At 39.8% G+C, this 19,922-nt stretch overlaps 1 protein-coding gene across 6 annotated transcripts in view; it reads left to right on the top strand.

Moving 5' to 3' along the window:
* Nucleotides 1-18,846, top strand: part of top2b (DNA topoisomerase II beta) — a 22,237-nt gene extending 3,391 nt beyond the window's left edge. For 2 of the 6 annotated variants that reach the window (XM_054606699.1, XM_054606695.1), the window contains exons 4-36: nucleotides 1,016-1,079; nucleotides 2,911-3,056; nucleotides 3,164-3,261; nucleotides 4,025-4,237; nucleotides 4,790-4,963; nucleotides 5,054-5,155; nucleotides 5,244-5,381; nucleotides 5,502-5,640; nucleotides 5,895-6,052; nucleotides 6,808-6,933; nucleotides 7,026-7,136; nucleotides 7,363-7,468; nucleotides 7,581-7,690; nucleotides 8,188-8,280; nucleotides 8,501-8,615; nucleotides 8,968-9,089; nucleotides 10,131-10,279; nucleotides 10,473-10,704; nucleotides 11,679-11,813; nucleotides 11,989-12,189; nucleotides 12,304-12,499; nucleotides 12,806-12,897; nucleotides 13,043-13,201; nucleotides 13,418-13,501; nucleotides 13,592-13,786; nucleotides 13,873-13,999; nucleotides 14,475-14,633; nucleotides 15,279-15,492; nucleotides 15,762-15,847; nucleotides 16,659-16,754; nucleotides 16,939-17,073; nucleotides 17,163-17,254; nucleotides 18,346-18,844. In XM_054606699.1, coding sequence (XP_054462674.1) covers nucleotides 1,016-1,079; nucleotides 2,911-3,056; nucleotides 3,164-3,261; nucleotides 4,025-4,237; nucleotides 4,790-4,963; nucleotides 5,054-5,155; nucleotides 5,244-5,381; nucleotides 5,502-5,640; nucleotides 5,895-6,052; nucleotides 6,808-6,933; nucleotides 7,026-7,136; nucleotides 7,363-7,468; nucleotides 7,581-7,690; nucleotides 8,188-8,280; nucleotides 8,501-8,615; nucleotides 8,968-9,089; nucleotides 10,131-10,279; nucleotides 10,473-10,704; nucleotides 11,679-11,813; nucleotides 11,989-12,189; nucleotides 12,304-12,499; nucleotides 12,806-12,897; nucleotides 13,043-13,201; nucleotides 13,418-13,501; nucleotides 13,592-13,786; nucleotides 13,873-13,999; nucleotides 14,475-14,633; nucleotides 15,279-15,492; nucleotides 15,762-15,847; nucleotides 16,659-16,754; nucleotides 16,939-17,073; nucleotides 17,163-17,254; nucleotides 18,346-18,504 — 4,526 coding nt within the window. In that variant the 3' untranslated portion in view covers nucleotides 18,505-18,844. Of the gene's footprint in view, nucleotides 1-1,015; nucleotides 1,080-2,910; nucleotides 3,057-3,163; nucleotides 3,262-3,725; nucleotides 3,752-4,024; nucleotides 4,238-4,789; nucleotides 4,964-5,053; nucleotides 5,156-5,243; nucleotides 5,382-5,501; nucleotides 5,641-5,894; nucleotides 6,053-6,807; nucleotides 6,934-7,025; nucleotides 7,137-7,362; nucleotides 7,469-7,580; nucleotides 7,691-8,187; nucleotides 8,281-8,500; nucleotides 8,616-8,967; nucleotides 9,090-10,130; nucleotides 10,280-10,472; nucleotides 10,705-11,678; nucleotides 11,814-11,988; nucleotides 12,190-12,303; nucleotides 12,500-12,805; nucleotides 12,898-13,042; nucleotides 13,202-13,417; nucleotides 13,502-13,591; nucleotides 13,787-13,872; nucleotides 14,000-14,474; nucleotides 14,634-15,278; nucleotides 15,493-15,761; nucleotides 15,848-16,658; nucleotides 16,755-16,938; nucleotides 17,074-17,162; nucleotides 17,255-18,345 lie in introns of those variants that run through there. The other 4 variants (XM_054606698.1, XM_054606697.1, XM_054606696.1 and 1 more) reach the window with 4 other exon arrangements.
* The last annotated feature ends 1,076 nt before the right edge of the window (nucleotides 18,847-19,922 follow it).

Raw genomic sequence — 19,922 nt, 5'->3', positions numbered from 1 at the left:
TGCTGTCGCCACCGCACAGCTCAGCAGCATTGATCCAGGACTGTCTGTGGAGATCATTTTCCCTCTGTGAGCTTGTCTTTGTGTGCTCTGTTTGCAGCATGAAGGGGACATTTGTGAGAAATGAAAAGTTGACTGAGAAATAATTTTAGTGTTCATGACAGCTCACGGTCAAAGCTGCAGTCTCATTCATTTCACCTGGTAAAGGTGAAATAAAAAGGACTTCAGTCAGCGTTCCTCAGCTAAATAAAGGTTGATAAAGCAGTCTATCTGTTCCACGTTAGTTTTAATGACTCGGTACAATGTGGGAGTAATTCTTTGCTTGATGCCGCCTCTAGAAAAGTGCACCAGTGTAATAAGATTTAAATGATACTCAACACTGTGCTCTCAGCATGGGAGTGCTGTTGATGATTGCTTTCATCTCTGCACACTCGGCCCTCTCAGCCTGTGTGTTTATTAAGGTGTTTGACTAATGATGGTTTCTTTGTCTGGATATTTCCGCCGTGTCCTCTTTAAAATGCACAAGGGGCACATATTGGTAGAAGATATTCAAGGCAGAATAGCTCTCAGCAAAAAATACAAGTTACACTTTTCCTTGTGTGAGAACTTGTGAAAGTATATATGTATTTATGTTGTGTGAACTCTCTTTTTTCAATTGCTTAATATCCATATGGGACTTTCATTTTGTTCACATATGATTACATTTACATTGAAAGTGATCATTTCCCTCACCACGACCGTATAAATTAGGTATAAAACCTCCCAAACTTAAACAATATTATTAACCGTTTATAGGCAACAACTCAAATAGCCAAATTTGACTTTTCAAACAGACATTTGAAGACGTCGCCTTGTGAACACTTTTAAAAATGAAGCAATTGATGGAACAAATAAGTGACAGATTAACTGATGATGAATATAATAATACGTTGAATAAATTCATTTTTTTATGAAAGCATCATGTTGAATACCTCTCTGTGTATAACTGTTTATTTTTATGTTGTATTTTTCTTGACAGTCAACGCAGCAGACAACAAACAAAGGGACAAGAACATGACTGGAATAAAGATCACCATCGATCCGTGAGTACAATGTTACAAAATACAAATGATCAAAAACAGTACTAAGTAAACTGTGTACACTAAGATCAGCTGAACAAGTTTGATTCTGACTGATCCTTTCTTACAATTTAATGTAACGGTTTTCATGTCTATTATGAGCTCATTACATCCTTAAATCTGATTTCTTTTTTGGAATAAATTATCTTTCTTTTCTAAGAGACTGTGATTCAGTTTGTAGTGATGGCAGTTAGTCTGGACCTGCCTGTTTTCTTTATGACCAGGGTGTGGTGGTGTAAACGTGCAGACAATGGATCAGGTTTGAGACATGGATCCTAGTGAAGACTACAGTATAATGAGCCTGTGCTGGAATGCACAGAGCTCTTGTTTTATATTCGGTTCACCTTCAGCCTGCCAACTGCATCAACAGCTGACTGCTTAAACAGCGGCGCGTCCTTCAGCCGAGCTGCTGCTCTCCCTAATGTCTCCCCCGCTGTATAAATGATACCATTAGCTCTGCCGCACTCAGGTCTCTGCTGCTAATGTGGTTTTATGGAGATGGTAATGCTCCTCGCCCACAGCCCTCTCCGCCGGTCTGTGGGTGAGCTTAATATGGAGCACTGGTGTCATTATTTTTGAGTCACCACAAACAAAACCGCATCACACCGTATCAGAGTGAAGAGGGATATATTTTTGACACCCTGTTTTTGCTTTAATGCAACCCTTTCCTATACTATTAAAAAAGCATTTAAACCAAGAAACAGAACGGCACCCGACTGGTTCCTCATGACCATTAACATTCACCACTGACGGATCGTGGTCCTCAATCTATCTTTTCTTCCGTCTAAACCGGACGCATCCATCAGCCGCATTAATGACAAAAGCAAACATCTCTCAATCATCCAGAATTCCTAAAACCCCAGTTACATACTTACTCTAATTTGAACGTGTATACTGGCTGCGTAATTGCTCGAGTGTCATTCATGTGACCTGAAGTTAATTTTTTACTGGCAGACATTGAACAGACTTTAGTCCCCCTATTAAATATGATTTAATAAGCTGCCTTCAATGATCGGTCTTATCAGTGGTTCAAAAGTAGACTCGATGCAGCTCCAGCAGATGCAGCAGAGTGAGAGAGAGATAGTAGAGTAATAGTAGAAAGTGTATGGATGTTTCCCTGTACTTTAATGGTGAGGGTGGAGAGAGAAGAGTCCACTGCAAACCTTTAACTACTCGTAGCTCTTCTACTTTTACTTGGTTTAAGTCGCTGCATCTTCCAACAGAACACCACTGTTGAATTTCAGCCTGCATGCACTTTTTTTTTCAGCCCAGCAGTTAATATTTGTAGAGACTGGGCAACAATTTGGATGACTGCAGAGTGTTTGAATGCCTTCTCTCTGCTCTCAAACACACACACACACACTCACACATACTCACACACATTCATACAGTGTTTGTAAAGTCCCTGTATTTGGTGAAACATAGAGAAGAGCAGAGGAGATCTAGCATCACAATAAATGACAGAAAAACACAGTAAAGAATCTCACACTTAGCTGAAATAAAACAAGTGAACCCAACTTGGCTAACTAATTTTTTTGTGTCCAGCTTTCAGAGTGCGTTTTCTGAGAACTAACTAAATCTATAATAAAAATTAAAATCCGGATAAATAACATTTGAAAATACAAAACTATTATAACTTTGGTACAAGAATCCGACTGTATATTTGATGCCATGTTTCAGTACCCCCCCGAAAAGATTGATGTTCCTCAAGAATATATGTCAGACTGTCTATGTCCAGGTTCTATTCATGTCGCCTCTTTAACTCATCCTGCCCTTTTTATTCTTTCTCCAACAGTGAGTCGAACACCATTTCTATCTGGAACAACGGTAAAGGAATACCTGTGGTGGAGCACAAGGACGAGAAGATGTACGTCCCAGCTCTCATTTTCGGCCACCTGCTCACCTCCAGCAACTATGACGATGATGAGAAAAAGGTCACAGGTGAGAGGAGACCTCTTTACATCTATATCAGTAGTTATCGAAGTCGAGTCAGGAAGGTTATTTATGCTAACTGCTCTTTGCAATGCTAACTTTTTGTCTGGCCGCAGGTGGAAGGAACGGGTACGGTGCTAAACTCTGTAACATCTTCAGTACCAAGTTCACAGTAGAAACCGCCTGCAAGGAATACAGACACAGTTTCAAACAGGTGAGGATGTTTAAATGTTTGATATAGTGATGGTCATTGATTTAAATTAAGACTTCTTACAGTTCCTATTGCTTGTCACGAAGGAGGATGATTTTTCTACGATCAATCATTTTCCTTTTTACAAAAGGATAAACTATATTTTTTTATTTTATTTTTTATAAATAAAGTAAACACATTAAATGCAGCAGATATCCTGTAAGTAGCACATCGTTTTCTTTACAAGCTCTTAAATCTACTAGAGTTGGGCCTGTATATAAAAAAAAAAAAATCCAAATGGTTTAATATTAAATCATACGCCTGACCTGTACACTGAATTTTACCACACATCTTTCTAATGAGACTTCAATTATTTTTGTGTGTTTACAGGCATTAATTACTTATTTATTCTGATTGTAAGCAAATTTGAATGAATAATCTTCGCCAGTGCCACATGATCTTTGAATAAAGTAATTGCTTTTTTATAGGGTTTTGACATGTGGTCATATCTGAGGTAAGGGTGTGTACATTATCACTTATTTGGGGTTGCACCCTTGATGGTTGTAAGGGTATTATTGTTAAGTCACCTGGTGTTTAATATCACGGTTGTTTGGAGGAAGAACTAACTGCACTTCATACAGTAAAGGTGGTCTGAGTTTAAGAGGACCATGCATTTCCCTCGTATGAAATACTGTTTATTAAATTATGATGTAATAAAATAGAATAATGTAGAAGTGGATATGGCTAGAATGTGTGTTTGTGTAAATATTTTTTTTATTGCTCTCAGATGTGGCAGAACAACATGAGCAAGACTTCTGAGCCTAAGATCAAGTTCTTTGATGGGGACGATTTTACCTGCGTGACGTTCCAGCCAGACCTCTCCAAGTTCCAGATGGAGAAACTGGACAAGGATATTGTAGCACTTCTTACCCGCAGAGCCTACGATGTAGCCGGCTCCTGCAGGGGAGTTAAAGTCACGCTGAATGGGAAAAAATTACCTGTAAGTCTCTTTCTCCATCTCATTACTGATTTTTATTTATTTTATTATTTTATTTTATTTTCACTGAAGTAGCTTTTTTAAGTTTGGGTTTATGGGTCAACTTATATTATAATTAAAGCATAAAATAATTATATTCATTCAATTCAGCTTCACAGGCCTGAATTGAGTTACTGTCAGTACAAATGAAATTCAGTGCATAACTAAATCTAAAGTTTAAAACATACAGTCTACTGTATGATCCTCGGCATTGGTTTTAAATATGCAAAAAGCATCATAAAATGTACTTTTAATGGATCATCCTTCAAGTCAAACTGTGATAGAAAATGTAGTGATCTTCATATTTGTGTATGTATATCAGTTTTCATGAATGGTGAACAAAATTTCTGTCATTATTATTATTTATTCATGAATATTGAGTAATTACATTTCTTCTTCTAGGATCCATGATTTATGACAAGCCTAATAGCAGTTTTTATTTGATTTAAAATGGTGTTGCACAGGTAAATATTACCTCTTAAACCTCTCCTGTATCCGTCTTTTCTGTCTCTAAAGGTGACCGGGTTCCGCAGCTATGTGGACCTGTATGTGAAGGACAAACTGGACGAGACGGGCGTCGCTCTGAAGGTGGTGAATGAGACTGTGAATGACCGCTGGGAGGTTTGCCTCACCCTGAGCGAGAAGGGATTCCAACAGATCGGCTTCGTGAACTGCATCGCCACCACCAAGGTGTCTGAAAAACAACAGCGAGAAACTCACTGAAGTAATCATGGAGGCAAAGAGTAGAAACGTATCTAACACAGCGGCTGTTTGTTTCAGGGTGGACGACACGTTGACTATGTGGTGGACCAGATAGTGTCCAAGCTTATTGAAGTGGTAAAGAAGAAGAACAAGGCAGGAGTGACAGTCAAACCCTTCCAGGTAGTAGAATAAGAGATTTTATACAACATTTTTAAATCAAGGTGACTGTGGTGAAAACTGATAGACCTTCCTCTCCTCTGTGCTTCAGGTGAAGAACCACATCTGGGTGTTTGTGAACGCGCTGATCGAGAACCCCACCTTTGACTCCCAGACCAAGGAGAACATGACACTTCAGACCAAGAGCTTCGGGTCCAAGTGCCTTCTGTCGGACAAGTTCATCAGAGCTGTAAGGACACTTCTCATTTGCTGCCACCTCCTTAACCTCCTCACTTTTGGTTTGTCATGTAAAAAAAAAAACTGCTGTCAGTCATGAAAGCAAATTTTTTCTTGTCTTTGTCCCCCACAGGCAACCAACTGCGGGATCGTTGAGAGTATACTCAACTGGGTGAAGTTCAAAGCTCAGACACAGCTGAATAAAAAGTGCTCATCTGTGAAGTACAGCAAGATCAAAGGCATCCCCAAGCTCGACGACGCCAATGATGCCGGTGTGTTAACAGTGTGATTATTTATTAATAACTCTCTCTTTTAATAACGTTCACCACTGACTGCAGATCTGTGGTTGTTCCCTCTTTAAAAGAAAACACGAATGTTGATGTATAATTCAGAGAATGGGTTACATAGCATTATATTGGTTATGAAGTGTTGCTCTAACGGCCTTACGAAGTGTCAGGAACCAGAAAATATATATACAGTGATGCACAGTAAGTAGATTATTAACATTTCCACATCCCTGTCGTAGGTGGCAAACACTCCGCTGAATGCACACTCATCCTCACTGAGGGAGACTCGGCCAAGTCTCTGGCCGTCTCTGGACTTGGAGTCATCGGGCGTGATCGCTACGGAGTGTTCCCCCTGAGAGGAAAGATCCTCAACGTCCGAGAGGCGACACACAAGCAGGTATGACACTGGATAATTGTGAAATGATGTGTTAGCAGGGCTGTGCATCTTTCCCTGTCTACTCACAGACTTTGAGGAGCGTTACCGCAAAGTACGTGATGACTCAGGACTGTCCCACTGTTAAATCATCGAGTGTTTTAGGGCTCTCTCGCAGACATTTTTAGCCCTTTATGAACACTTTATGCATTTGTGAAGACTTTGCCTGAGGGAATTACCCACAATTCATAGCGTTGTGACATTAAACACGCTGTTACCAGTGGAAGCTGTATATGTAACCAGAAAAAAAGGTAAACAAAGAGGCACATGGGTGTTCAGCTAGGTATATTAAATTCACTCAAAAACATTAAGGATTAAAGATGTTCCATAAAAACATATGCACGGCACCCAAATGGCCAAAACCCACACAATGCTGAGACCATTTGTAGATGATATGTGTGTAGCAGTGGGACACTATCACACCAAGGAGATTCAAACAGTGGGACACTCGGGATCTAAGCTACAAATGCTAATATATTAGCACTGGCTAACGTTTAGCCAACAAGCAAAAGAAGATGGTCAAAACTCTTGTGTACTGCTGTTGAATGTAGCTCAGCCTCCTGCATACAAAACGATCACTTTACAAATTCTAATCCCATTTGTTTTTGTGGATTTCGATGGTTTGTTACCGAGCTAGCCCCCAAATAGTGACAGCCTGTAAATAGAAAGCTTCATTATTTTATGCCTTGCAACTGACATTAGCTTCCTTCTTTCAACAGATCATGGAAAATGCTGAGATCAACAATATCATCAAAATCGTTGGCCTCCAATACAAGAAGAGCTATGAGGACCCAGAGTCACTGAGGAGTCTGCGCTACGGCAAGATCATGATCATGACCGATCAGGTGAAATGGCTCATGAACACTCATGAACACGACGTTAGTATGATTAACAGCCAGTAAACCAGTAGTTCTAACGTTTATCGTCTTGTCCAAAGGATCAAGATGGCTCCCACATCAAAGGTCTACTCATCAACTTCTTCCACCACAACTGGCCGTCCTTACTGAAACACACATTCCTGGAGGAGTTTATCACCCCCATTGTCAAAGTAAGAGGGAGACACACACACACACACACACACACACACACACACACACACACACACACACACACACACACACACTGTACATTATCATCTCCATACACCTGATAACAAGCTGCTTAACTGCTTGAATTACTCCTGAATACAAAAAGGATTATTATTATTATTGTTATAACACTCAACACAAATCTAGAGTAACTCTGGACCTCACTGATTCATTTGTTGTCTGCAGGCAACCAAGAGCAAGCAGGAGATGGCCTTCTACAGCATTCCAGAGTTTGATGAGTGGAAGAAACAGACAGAGAACTATAAAACCTGGCATATAAAGTACTACAAAGGTTTGCTGCTCAAGTATTTAATATTTCAATATAAACTTTGCAAATTAACATTCGTATAAAAACTAAAGCTCATTCTGTTGTTTGAATTAAAAATGTTATATTTGTGTTCCAGGTTTGGGTACAAGTACAAGCAAAGAGGCAAAGGAATACTTTGCTGACATGGAGAAGCATCGCATTACCTTCAGATACAGCGGCGCCGAGGACGACGCTGCCATCACCCTGGTGAGTTTAAAGCTACTGTTACACACTGTTCTCTTAAAAAATGTCTAAGGTGATGCAGTCAAACACAAGCAATTTAATGTTAATCCTCTTAAAGGTAAGGTGGCAGCACTATTCATTGGATTGCTGTGATGTGGCTGAATAAAACTTTGAGTGTATAACGCTTTTTTAAGGACGCTACTCAAAATTAGCAATGTTTGTCAAAATATTATAGGTTAAATCCCCATACTCATAATTATGTCTAGGTACAGTCCAATAGTGTACCTGAAACTCTTCGTTACCTTACCTTTTCAACAAAAAAAAGATTTCATGTTACAAAAACAAATGTTAAAATTATCATTTTTAAAGCTGTCCACAAAAAAAAAAGATTAGTGCACGAATACTAGCAACTGTTTGGTATTTTGAAACTCTGTGGTTTAAACCCAATTCTTATCCATAGCATAAAAAAATTACATAAAGTATGTATTAAATGGAGTCTGACCTGCTTCCTTTCGCTCCAGGCGTTCAGTAAGAAGAAGACAGATGACCGGAAGGAGTGGCTGACTAACTTCATGGAAGACAGACGCCAGAGGAGGATGCACGGCCTGCCGGAGGTTTGTGGCTTTGCTCAAAGTTGTGTAGACAACAATAAGAGACAGAAAGTCAAAATGTGTGTGATGATGTTTGGTTTTGATTTGGATCATATTCTGAAAATATATTTTTCAATTACAAACTAGTCTTGACCCTCTCTGATATAACAGTATACCACTGATTTAAAGTATGTGTAATATCTTTACATTAAATATTCATTTTTAATTCATGTTCTTTCCTCAGCAATACCTGTATGGAACTCAGGCCAGGCACCTCTCCTACAATGACTTCATCAACAAAGAGCTGATTCTGTTCTCCAACTCTGACAATGAGAGATCCATCCCATCCTTGGTTGACGGTTTGTTTATTCATCTAATCTCTGTGAGCTGTTTGATGTGCTACTTTTCTCCAGGGATTTTCCCTTTCCTTAAAGGTGTTTCATTGATTACGAGCATATCTTTTGCCTCCATATGGCTCTAAAAATGGCGACAGCTCAGCGTGAGGCTCGTAGCTAAATGTGCTAATCACGCTAACAGTGCTGACAGAGCTAATAATGTTTAACTGAGGGGGAACCAGGAGGTTGGGTGCTACACATCCTTGACAACGACGTTATTATGGATGAAACCATCACTTCCTGTTCTGTCTTTGTAAGAATGGTGATGTATTGATGATGTATTTATGGTGTGTGTGTGTGTGTGTGTTGTTTGCAGGTTTTAAGCCAGGCCAGAGGAAGGTGCTATTCACCTGCTTGAAGAGGAACGACAAGAGGGAAGTAAAGGTAGCACAGCTGGCTGGTTCAGTTGCAGAGATGTCCGCCTACCATCATGGAGAGGTACGGTCAACGCAATGTCTTCCTGACACGTGACGCAGTGTATCTAGAGTCGTCATAACAACGGGGAATATGAGTCGTTAGCAGGCTCACCTGATATTTCTATCAAATGTACCAGTGTAAATTAATTAACTTAGAAGTGAGTGTTTGTTATTGCTTTTCTTTCTCTGTCATGTTTGCTTTGTGAATAGGATTCATACTGACCAAAATGTTAGTTATATAAATCCCTATTTGCAGGAGACTAGTATTAGCAGAGGGCCTTGTGTGAATTAGTAATTTAGAAATTATCCCCCTCATCTTTGTGTCGTGCGGCACATTTGGGATAATTGAAGTCTTTATTTTATTAACATGAACTGATGTTATCCCCCGGTTATGATTTCAAGGATCTGCGTAACATCCCCTTTAATTAATATATTATACTATATGATATTTATTTATATTCTAATAATATAGATACACAAAATAAACATTACATAGGCCTATTTATGTTTATTTGATACTCGTAAAGATGGCTTGCTCAGGTTTAAACGAGTCTCGATGCTGTGTAGCGAGATGAGCCTCCGGAATTTGCACCAAAAAATGTTGTCAAAACGTTTATGTATCATTGCCGACACAGTCTTGTTATTTCTTGTCCAATAAAAAGGCATAAAAAAACGTGGAGAAAACAAAAAACCTTGCAAAAAAGTTCTAAGATGCCGATTTGCTCGGGACTAATATTATCACATGAACATGGTAGATTGGCACAGAATTAAGATCACATCTTCCACAAATACAAATTAATCAAGGTCCCCAGGTAATACTAGTCCCATGCATATAGGGCTTAAGTGGTAGTTTGGGGCTGGCATGTTAATATTAAAATGAGAAAACATGTTTATTTAGTATTTTATAACCTCACACTTGAATCGGACAATTAGAACAAATGACAGAAACTTGAGGTTATTTACTCGTCTTCTTCTGTGAGCCAGAGTTTGTGTAAAGGTATTTAAAACATTCTGTATTCTATTACTTATCACTGACCGCCCATTTTCCCATTTGTCCCTGTAGCAAGCTCTCATGATGACCATAGTGAACTTGGCCCAGAACTTTGTGGGCAGCAACAACGTGAACATCCTGCAGCCACTGGGTCAGTTCGGTACTCGCATCAACGGAGGCAAAGACGCTGCCAGCCCTCGTTACATCTTCACCATGCTCAGGTAAAGCAACAATGAACATGATAATTGGATGCTTTAGTTTATGTCAGATGAGGAAACCATGACGTTCATGTTCTTTAAATTGGTCATCATCTTCTTTAAGCCTTTTTTATGTCTAATTGCAGTATTCTCACATAATTTGTTTCTTGTCTGAAACCTTTAGTCTCATAATGGTGGTCTCTTTTTTTCCCCACAGTCCACTTGCCAAACTGTTGTTCCCATCGGGGGATTCCAACCTGCTCAAGTTCCTGTGGGATGACAACCAGAAGGTGGAGCCCGAGTGGTACATTCCAATCATTCCAATGGTGCTAGTCAACGGTGCCGAGGGCATCGGAACAGGTTGGGCGTGCAAGATCCCCAACTACGACCCCCGAGAGATCGTCAACAACATCTATCGCATGCTCAACCACCAGGACCCCTTACCGATGGTAAACAGACGGAGAACATCAGCAGATTTCATGTCTGTTCTTCACGCTTACAAGCAACTTCAAATAAAAAATTGTAGAGAATTAAGGCCTTTACACATTCACACGTCAATATATATTTTTAGAACTGTTGTTTTTGTCATTTCACACAGAACGTGAATATAACTGGTCACCTTTTTTTCCGAACATAGTTGATTTTTCTGAGCTTTCACACCTAAAATAAAGGCATCAACCAATAAAGTGTTGCAGAAAGGACATATTTAAATATTTATACTATATTGTACAACTACATTGAGGCTCCTTTGATCAAACCAAGATAGCAAACTTAATTACTTCTTTCATCCTTGACAAAGGCAGAATATACCAGATCCACTCCTCCCGTTCTTACCTTTCATAATAAAAGCCCTCAACATATACATTGCACTGCTTAACCGTTTACCAGAGACAGATTACCCCAGAGCACTTCAATAAAAGGAAACTCAATAAAATAGCTTTCAATAGCTTTAGGATATGCAACAGTCCATCTCAGACAGACTGCTAGACGCTGATCTGGGTTAATAGGATCCTCGTGGTTGGTCCTCTGCCTGCATGACTCTATTCAACTTTTTATTGAAAAATTGTTTCAACTGTTGCAAATCCACATTGCTGCCTGTATGAATAGTTGTTACGCAAAATATTTGCACAGGTTTTCATATTTCGCCCCCGTTGTGTTGAGTCCTTAAGGAATATGAATGTGCTTTTGTTAAATCACATTGTTGTGAAAACAAAACAAAGGAAACCTTTTGGCAGCACTGACAGCATTTTCTTGGCTGAGACACACATCAACAGCGCTACACAGATCAGCTGTGATTTCTCATGAACCTCCGTAGCTTGTCGCTTGTAGTGTGGATGCCGGCAAGAGATTAAATCTTTGTTTAAATGAAACAATCGAATATTTTCTCAGTACATCCTCCCTTGTTAATTTTGTCCCCAAACAGCTTCCCAGGTACAAAAACTTCAAAGGGGTGCTCCATGAACTCGGTCAGAACCAGTACCTGGTCAGTGGAGAGGTGCTCGTCATTGACAGAAACACCATCGAGATCACAGAGCTTCCTGTTCGGACATGGACACAGGTACAATTCAGCTTCTTTTCTTGAAGATATCTTGGATTGGAATTTGTTTCCACTTGAGATAAAAGTTAACTGGTCTTGATATGATGAACTGGAATATTTTTAATGATAGTAATAAGACACAATAATTATTTGGTATATCAAATATATAACTTTGTTTCTTCCCTGTTGTGTGCAGGCGTATAAGGAGTCTGTGCTGGAGCCCATGCTGCAGGGCACGGACAAAACACCGGCTCTCATCAATGATTATAAGGAATACCACACAGACACCACAGTCAAGTTTGTGGTTCGCATGTCTGAGGAGAAACTGGCCCAGGCCGAGGCGGTCGGCCTTCACAAAGTCTTCAAGCTGCAGTCCAGCCTTACCTGCAACTCGATGGTACACTGTGATTTTAAATTCAACATTAAGTGTAATTTAAATCACGGAAAGCATTTTCTGTGTACAATTTCTCCAAGTTGTCATTAACTGATTTTCAAACACATTACTCCTCAGGTGCTGTTTGACCACATGGGCTGTCTGAAGAGGTATGATTCGGTCCAAGACATCCTCAGGGAGTTCTATGAGCTCCGCCTGCAGTACTACAAACTGAGGAAGGACTGGTTACTGGGCAGCCTGGGAGCCGAGGCCGCCAAACTGTCCAACCAGGCTCGCTTTGTACTGGAGAAGATCGAAGGGAAAGTTTCAATCGGTAAGAATGTAGTTAGAAATCAGATTCTCTGGCAGAAGTGAGTGGTTGAATACGTTCTGTCCCTGTTTTATGGTCTATTTTACTCTAAATGGGAACATAATTTACTAAATGTACATCATGCTGTATTGAAGAAAACTTGAAACAAGCGATTGTGACCATAAACTCATGTTTACAATGTTTACTGAGGTAATAAATCAAGTGAAAAGTAGGGTCATCGCCCCCTGATGGCCATTTGAGAGAATGCAAGTTTAAGGGAACCTCCACATTGACTGCCTGATTCTAACCCATATTTTTTAATCCTAACAGAGAACAAAACCAAACGTGAACTGATCCGCATGCTCGTCCAGAAAGGCTTTGAGTCAGATCCAGTGGCTGCCTGGTCCAAGTCTCAGGAAAAGGTACTGTTACAGTGGCATTAAATGTACAGCTCCTAAAACGATCAACAAACACATGTTGACCGTTTTAGTAAAAACAAATTAATCATGGCAGAAGGTTGAGTTATGTTCTGCTGCATGACAAGACCTTTTGTTTGTTTTTCTCCAGCAGGCTCAGGAAGAAGATTACCGTGATGGAAACAACAGCGACACCTCTGTGGACTCTGGTTCCACGTCAGGGCCAAACTTCAACTACATCCTCAACATGCCTCTGTGGTGCCTGACTAAAGAGAAGGTGGACGACCTGCTCAAACAGAGGGACCACAAGGTATCATTCATCATTGATTCCCTTCTTTTTTCACCATTCTCACATTCATTTATTATAATTATTATTCATCAGGGGCCAGCCCACCACAGAATCTGATAACAGTGTTAAGTGCTTTGCTCATGACCTTGACTGATCCGGGACCACAGTTCAGATTCAGTGTATGAAGTTGTGCAGTTGACGTGTTGATTAACAAAGTGAATGTGTGCTGATGTGCAGAGAGCAGAGCTGAATGATCTGGAGAGGAAACTTCCAGAGGATCTGTGGAAGGAGGACTTGGCAGTGTTCATCGAGGAACTGGATGTAAGTTTTGTTTAGTGTCGTGAATATGTACATTAGTCATGCTATTATTTTAGTTATGTAACTGAGGAATTGCTTTGCTTCGTCTTTCAGAAAGTGGAGAAGCAGGAGCGAGAGGAGCAGAATTTAGGAAAGGCCATCAAACTGGTGAAGGGGAAGGTGGGCAAACCTAAAGCCAAGAAGTTGAACCTGGAGGAGACCATGCCATCACCGTTTGGTCGCCGGGTGGAGCCTCCAACTCTGGCAATCAGATCCGATGCAGCCAAGAAAATGTCCAGAAAGAAGAAGGTAGCAACTGTCAATGTCATACCTTAAATTGAAGAGAGTAATCAGGGATCCGGAATGGTTACAGGTTGTGTTTTTTTCTCCCTCAGAGTGACTTAGATCCGGCGCTGAAGTTGGAGTTTGATGAGGATGGTTTGGCCATTGAGGGAGGAACGGGAGAAACCCCTGTAGCCAAACCCAAAGCTCCACGTGTCAAGAAGGAGAAGAAAGAGCCTGGTCAGTACTAAACTCCAACTATTCCATCAAACATGTGAAATTCATCTCCTTTTTTTTTTTTTTTTTTTTTTTATCATTTGGAGTATCAAATATTTAGCTTATGCTTTTTCTGTCCAGATGTAAAAGTACTGAATTAAAAAGGTCAAATGTTTTTTGAGATGGAGGTTTTTGCAGACTGAGCAGGAGGGTTTGTCAGACCCTGTGGACTCTCTGTAGGAGTAGATAAATGATTCATCAGCTCAGACAGACAGATATTTGTCAACTCCAACTGTCCAGAGATGACACAGCAGTTCTCTCTTAGTTTACCGTGTTGGACTGGTTTGAAGGTAGCCACGACCCCCCGCTCTTTGATGCCTCAAAGTGCTGTGAGAAAAACTATGCTCCATTATTGAACAAGCGGGAGCACCTCGGCCGTCAGTGAGAATACTGACTGTCAACAAACGTTCTTACGATTCTTATGTTTACTGTGTTGCAGGAGCTCCCAGAGTGAGAAAACCTGCAACACCCAAAGGAACCCCCGTTAAGAAGGTGAAGAAGAGAAACCCCTGGTCCGAGGAAGATTCCAAGTCGGACAGCGAGGTGGAGGAAAGCCAGCCCATCATCCCCCGAGAGACCAAGTCCCAGAGGGCATCAGGTAAAGTTGAGCCAAATGTAGTGTGAATATTTACTGCAGACACTAGCACCACCATCTGGCCAGTTTATGTCAGCTCTTTGTAGTCTTAACCTTTTTTTGAAATTCCTTTTTTTATTGAGTTATACCCAGGTCCATAGGTCCAAGGGCTTAATAGCTGAATCTGTAAAATACAGTCAGTTTTAGATATAAGTATTAATACTCAGTAGTCTAAATCTTAAAGGGTGAATCAGGAGATATTTTTCTATATCTTTTCTTGTCAACAAATACCCAAACTAACAATGATTGTATCATCATGTAAGGACTCTATCAGCTAGAACAGACATTTCAAAGAGTTTAAATAAATGAAAGAAGTCATTGAGGCTTTTCTTTCTCTATTTTCCAGCACTTGTTTCTCTTTGAATATGTACAAATTCTTAGATTGTGCACCGTCAGCATTAGTTAGCTGTTTACAGAGTGACTGCTAACATTTCTTTTACATCCACTTCATACTACCTGGGGCCAAAAATAACCTGTGAACCTACATTTCATCAGTTCGATGAGCTTCTGTCTGCTTCAGGTGTCTGAGGGCTCGGTCTGATGCAACGCAGCAGCAACACTCTAATAATTATTAAAGCCTTGACACAGACTCTGCTCTTGTCTTTACAGCCACCAAGGCAAAATACACTTTTGACTTCTCGGAGGAGGAGGAGGAGGCGGACGAAGAGGAGAACGGCGGAGACGACGCGGCTTCTTCTCCGATGAGGTCGTTCAAAGATGACTTCCCTTCCTCTGAGACCAAGGAGCCCTTCAACGACAACAATGATGATGAAGATGATGACGATAACGAAGACTCCTACTCGGCTCCCAAACAAAAGACCACGTAAGATCTGAACGACAGTCGGAAGCTCATCTGAATGTTTGAAGGAACGTTGCAGTCGTTCATGGCAGTCGTTCATCATCGTGTTGTGGGTCTGAGGCGATTATAACATAAGCATAATGTCTCAAACAGACCTTTGTTGCATGTCCGTCCCTTCCCCCCTCATTTCCTGTCATCTGTCTCTACCGTCTTCCATCTAATTAAGGCAGAAAGGCCCAAAAATATCTAGAAGGAAAAAAAATACTGAATAAGCTGTGTCTGCTTCTCTGAAGGTCTGCTGCACCTGCAGCTAAGAAGAAAGAAACAACCAGCATCTTCTCCTCCAAATCAGCCTTCTCTGAAAAAAGCAATGACAGCGGTGAGTACCAGCTCAGTGTTTGTGTGCAGTCAAACCCATTTGCAATTATTATTATTATTATTATTATTATTATTATTATTATTATTATTTAGCAAAAATGTTTTGGTGATGTGATTGTTTTTTTGATACTAGTCAGGGTTTAGCTTTTTTTAGTCTAACAGATAAATTAAATAAATAAAAAAAAATGTCAGGGAAAATAAATATTCTTACACATATTTTTTTTTTTAAACAAAAAAAACAACCGTACACTTTTCTGAATTCAAGTTTCTCTTTTTCACTGAGCTAAGACCTCATCGTAAAACACACTTTACTCAAAAATAAACTGGTTAAAATGTAGTTGGTCAAATATCAATGTGAGTAAACAAAACGTGTTTTTGGCCATAACACAATAATCCCTATGATAACTATGACAATTTAACAAAATTCTAAGAGGATAAAATGATGGAGTGGTTATATTTTGCTCAGATATTGATGTAAACTGTAACAAAACAACTTCAAGGCTGTAATTCTATCTATATATATTTTTTTGCTCCGGCCACACAATCAATAACACATATCGGCTGTAGGTCAGTCAGATCATGTAGTGAAAGAAGTTCTCAGTCGTTCATAGAAGCAGCAGCATCTGATTAGTTTGTCTGTACAGAAGACACAATCATAATAAAGAGAACTGTTAGAAAAACAACAAGTACACAAGTACTGAAGAGTATGTAACAAAGACAAAGTGTGACCAAAAGGTCAGAAATCTCTACATGCAGGATGGATCCGTACAGAAAGAGCAGCAGGTGAGCGTTGGTCTGTGTTTGTCTTCTAGATGGGTCCAAGTCTGACAGTGATGACGACGTCGTCCCCGTCTTCTCCACTTACTCCAGCAGCTCTGCATTCGACAAACTATCGCCAGCAAAGAAAGGTGATGACTCACTACGTTCAACAGAGAGAGCTCTAATGCAGCATCACAGCTAACGCATCAACAGAAGGGATCGTTGTTATAACGGATTTAAAAAGAGGACATTGTGGATTTAACTCATTAAAGCATGATTAATAGTGGTAGATAACTCACCGTGTGTAACATCATGTTTTTATTCCGTGATCAGTAGCAGCTAAGAAGCCCTCTGATGCAGCTCCCAAACCTAAGAAAACACCAGCACCGAAAGCAAAGAAACCAGATAAATCCATCTGGGACTCTGACTCCGACACCGGATCCAAGAAGCCAGCACCAGCACTTAAAGGTACAGCGCACATCCTGTGTTTCCTCACAGAAATAAATGAATAAAATGTTCAATGCTGGTGGTAAACGTTTTGATCACTGTCTGTGTAGTTGCAAGTAAAGGCAGAGGGAGGAAGAGGAAGGGCTCCGGCTCTGAAGATGAATACAGTCCAATGAAGAAAGCAGCTAAACCTGTCGGCAGAGTGAGTATACATCTACATTTAGTTTATTAGATGGAATGTTTGTGTTTGACATATGACATATTTAAGCTGCTGCTGTGAACATCAGTGATGGGAAAGAGGTTTAACAGGGAGCCCAAATCCAAAACAGACTTTGCTAAGGATCTCTGAAAATTCTTATTAAATATTCAATGGCAGGTCTTGATACATGACGGTTTTTGAAACTCTACTCTTCACACATATTTCAGCCAGTACCAGATACAAAGTACTTATACTTGAGTGTATATATATTTTATGCTTCTTTTTACTTCTACTCTTCTACAGTTCAGAAGGAGATATCACTGTCTTTACTTAGACATTTATTTGACAGCTTTAGCTTCTCGTTACTCTTCAGATTAAGATTTTGCATTAAAAAAAACATATAATAATAAAAGAAATATGCTACACTTTTAAGATTGAAACCCAACACTATAAATTACAGCAATTTGGAGGAAATCGCATATAAGGATTTCTTTTTTACCAAATACCTGGATGGTTGACTATTTGTTATTTTACTAAATATTTAAGCAATGAGATTTCTGATAAATATTCATCAGTTATGTGGATATAATGACCAAGTGGATTAAAGGCAAATAATAGAACCGTCTGGTAAATTCAGAATAAAAATCACCAGGAAGACAACACTTATGCCAAATTACAATATCCAGAATCTAAGACGGCATCTAGTTTAACGATATTACATATATTTATGAAATATATTTTATTGATTTACTGCCCAGCCCTATTATAAAGTAGTTGAAACTAGCTCCACCTCAACCAACTACATCAGTAAAATGCTGCTTACACATTAATGAACCACTAATAATAATAATGTATTATAGTAAAACACATTTTCACCCGTTTTACTGCATTACTTTTGATACTTAGTGTATTTTACTGATTTGACAATGCAGGACTTGTAAATTAGTATTATTTTATTGCTGCTTTTACCTAAATAAAGAATCTGAAAACTTCTCCAACACTTCAAACATGTAGCACCATTTATCATAGAAACCTACCTATGTGCAGCGATAACCTCAATAGTAATAATAATGTTTTCCTGTGCTCCTGTGCAGAAACCTCAGAAGCCGCCGTCAGACGACGAGGATGACGACAGCCTGGGTGGGATGGGCACTGGGTCCCGCGACCGGCCGGGTCGGGCCAAGAAGGAGGTGAAGTACTTTGTGGAGTCCGACAACGGAGAGGAAGACGACGACGACGACATGTTCGACTGAAGCGACTCACTTTAAACACACTCTGCTTGTTTGGAAGTTTCCTCCTCCTCCTCCTCCTCCTCCTCCTCCTGTGTTCCCACAGACTTTTTGTACATTTCCCCTTTCATTTTCTTTTCATTAATGGTGATGTTCAATGATTTTTTAACGTGTAGGTGTTTTACACTTTTTCTTATACATATACAGGTTTCTTTTTTTATTGCCCATTGAAAATGTTCTGTATTTGTCCGAAGCGGCTTTTAGGAGTTTAGAACGCTGTGCTTTAGCACATTTTAATTGTTAAAATACTATGTAACTTTTTGAACATGAAGTTGAAAGTAAACAATGAAATATCCGTTGGGGTTTCGCCGGCCTGATTCTTTCATGATGTAGCAATATCACACATAAAAGGCTTGTTGCAGGCTGTTAAACCAAAATGAGCTAATACGAAAATACTCTGTAAACATTCACGCTCCGCAATTAATTAAATGATTTTTATTTCGGAGAGTAAATAAAATTACCTCCAGCACCAACAGGACAAACTTCATTTTAAGCTCCACCACTGTTTGGCTTGAAAAAACAGCAGAAAACATCACTAAATTGCTCATTAATCAAATTATTATTCTAAGAAACATGTTAGCTCTGTTTTTTAATTAGCAATTTTGCATACAGCATTACATATTGGGGCTTAAGATTAAAATTTAAACCCTATCTGAAAGCAATTTAGAACAAATGAGTTGGTGCTAATTGCTGCAGTAATGAAGACTACACACACTTTACTGTTCATACACATTATTCTGAGTATATTAATGATGCACACACAGGTGTTTTAAAATAAATATATTTTATTACTTTGCCAGGACAGTTCATGGTAAAGTTTAACAGTATATGAACATAAAAAGCATATGTTAATGTACAAACAAAGACAATATTCAAAATGGAGAGCTGAAACAGACTCAAGCTCAAACCTCAGAGCAGCTCGTGAGGTCGACCTCACTCTGCGGGAGGAAAGCAGCAAGGGCTGATGGGGGGGGGGGGAACTCCACAACAACCCCTGCCCCTTATCCAGCCTCATACCAAGTAACATGTGACCCTCATGTTTCATATTAACACGACTATACAACACTGCATTGTGATTGGTGGTGAGGTTTCTCTGATACCGATGGAGAAAGAAGAAGAAGAAGGTCGAATGTGGACAGATTGTGATGCCCACAGAGAAGACCTCCAGGACGGACAACAACAGAGCGCCCTACGGTGAATGATTGGTGCTGAGGTTCACGGCCATGTCGTCTGTCTCCTGGGTAAGTTGTTTAACATCTAGGGTTAGACCGATACGATGTGGGCTTGAGTTCTCACACCTGTCATGCTTTGTTCTTGTTTTTTTCCTGTGTTCTAATAAGTTGATAAGCTAGTAAGCAAGTAAGCTAATGCTGCATTCAAGT

The sequence above is a fragment of the Anoplopoma fimbria genome, chromosome 10, assembly GCF_027596085.1.
Source record: "Anoplopoma fimbria isolate UVic2021 breed Golden Eagle Sablefish chromosome 10, Afim_UVic_2022, whole genome shotgun sequence".
Lineage (NCBI taxonomy): Eukaryota > Metazoa > Chordata > Actinopteri > Perciformes > Anoplopomatidae > Anoplopoma > Anoplopoma fimbria.
This window is presented reverse-complemented; position numbering and strand designations above follow the sequence as displayed.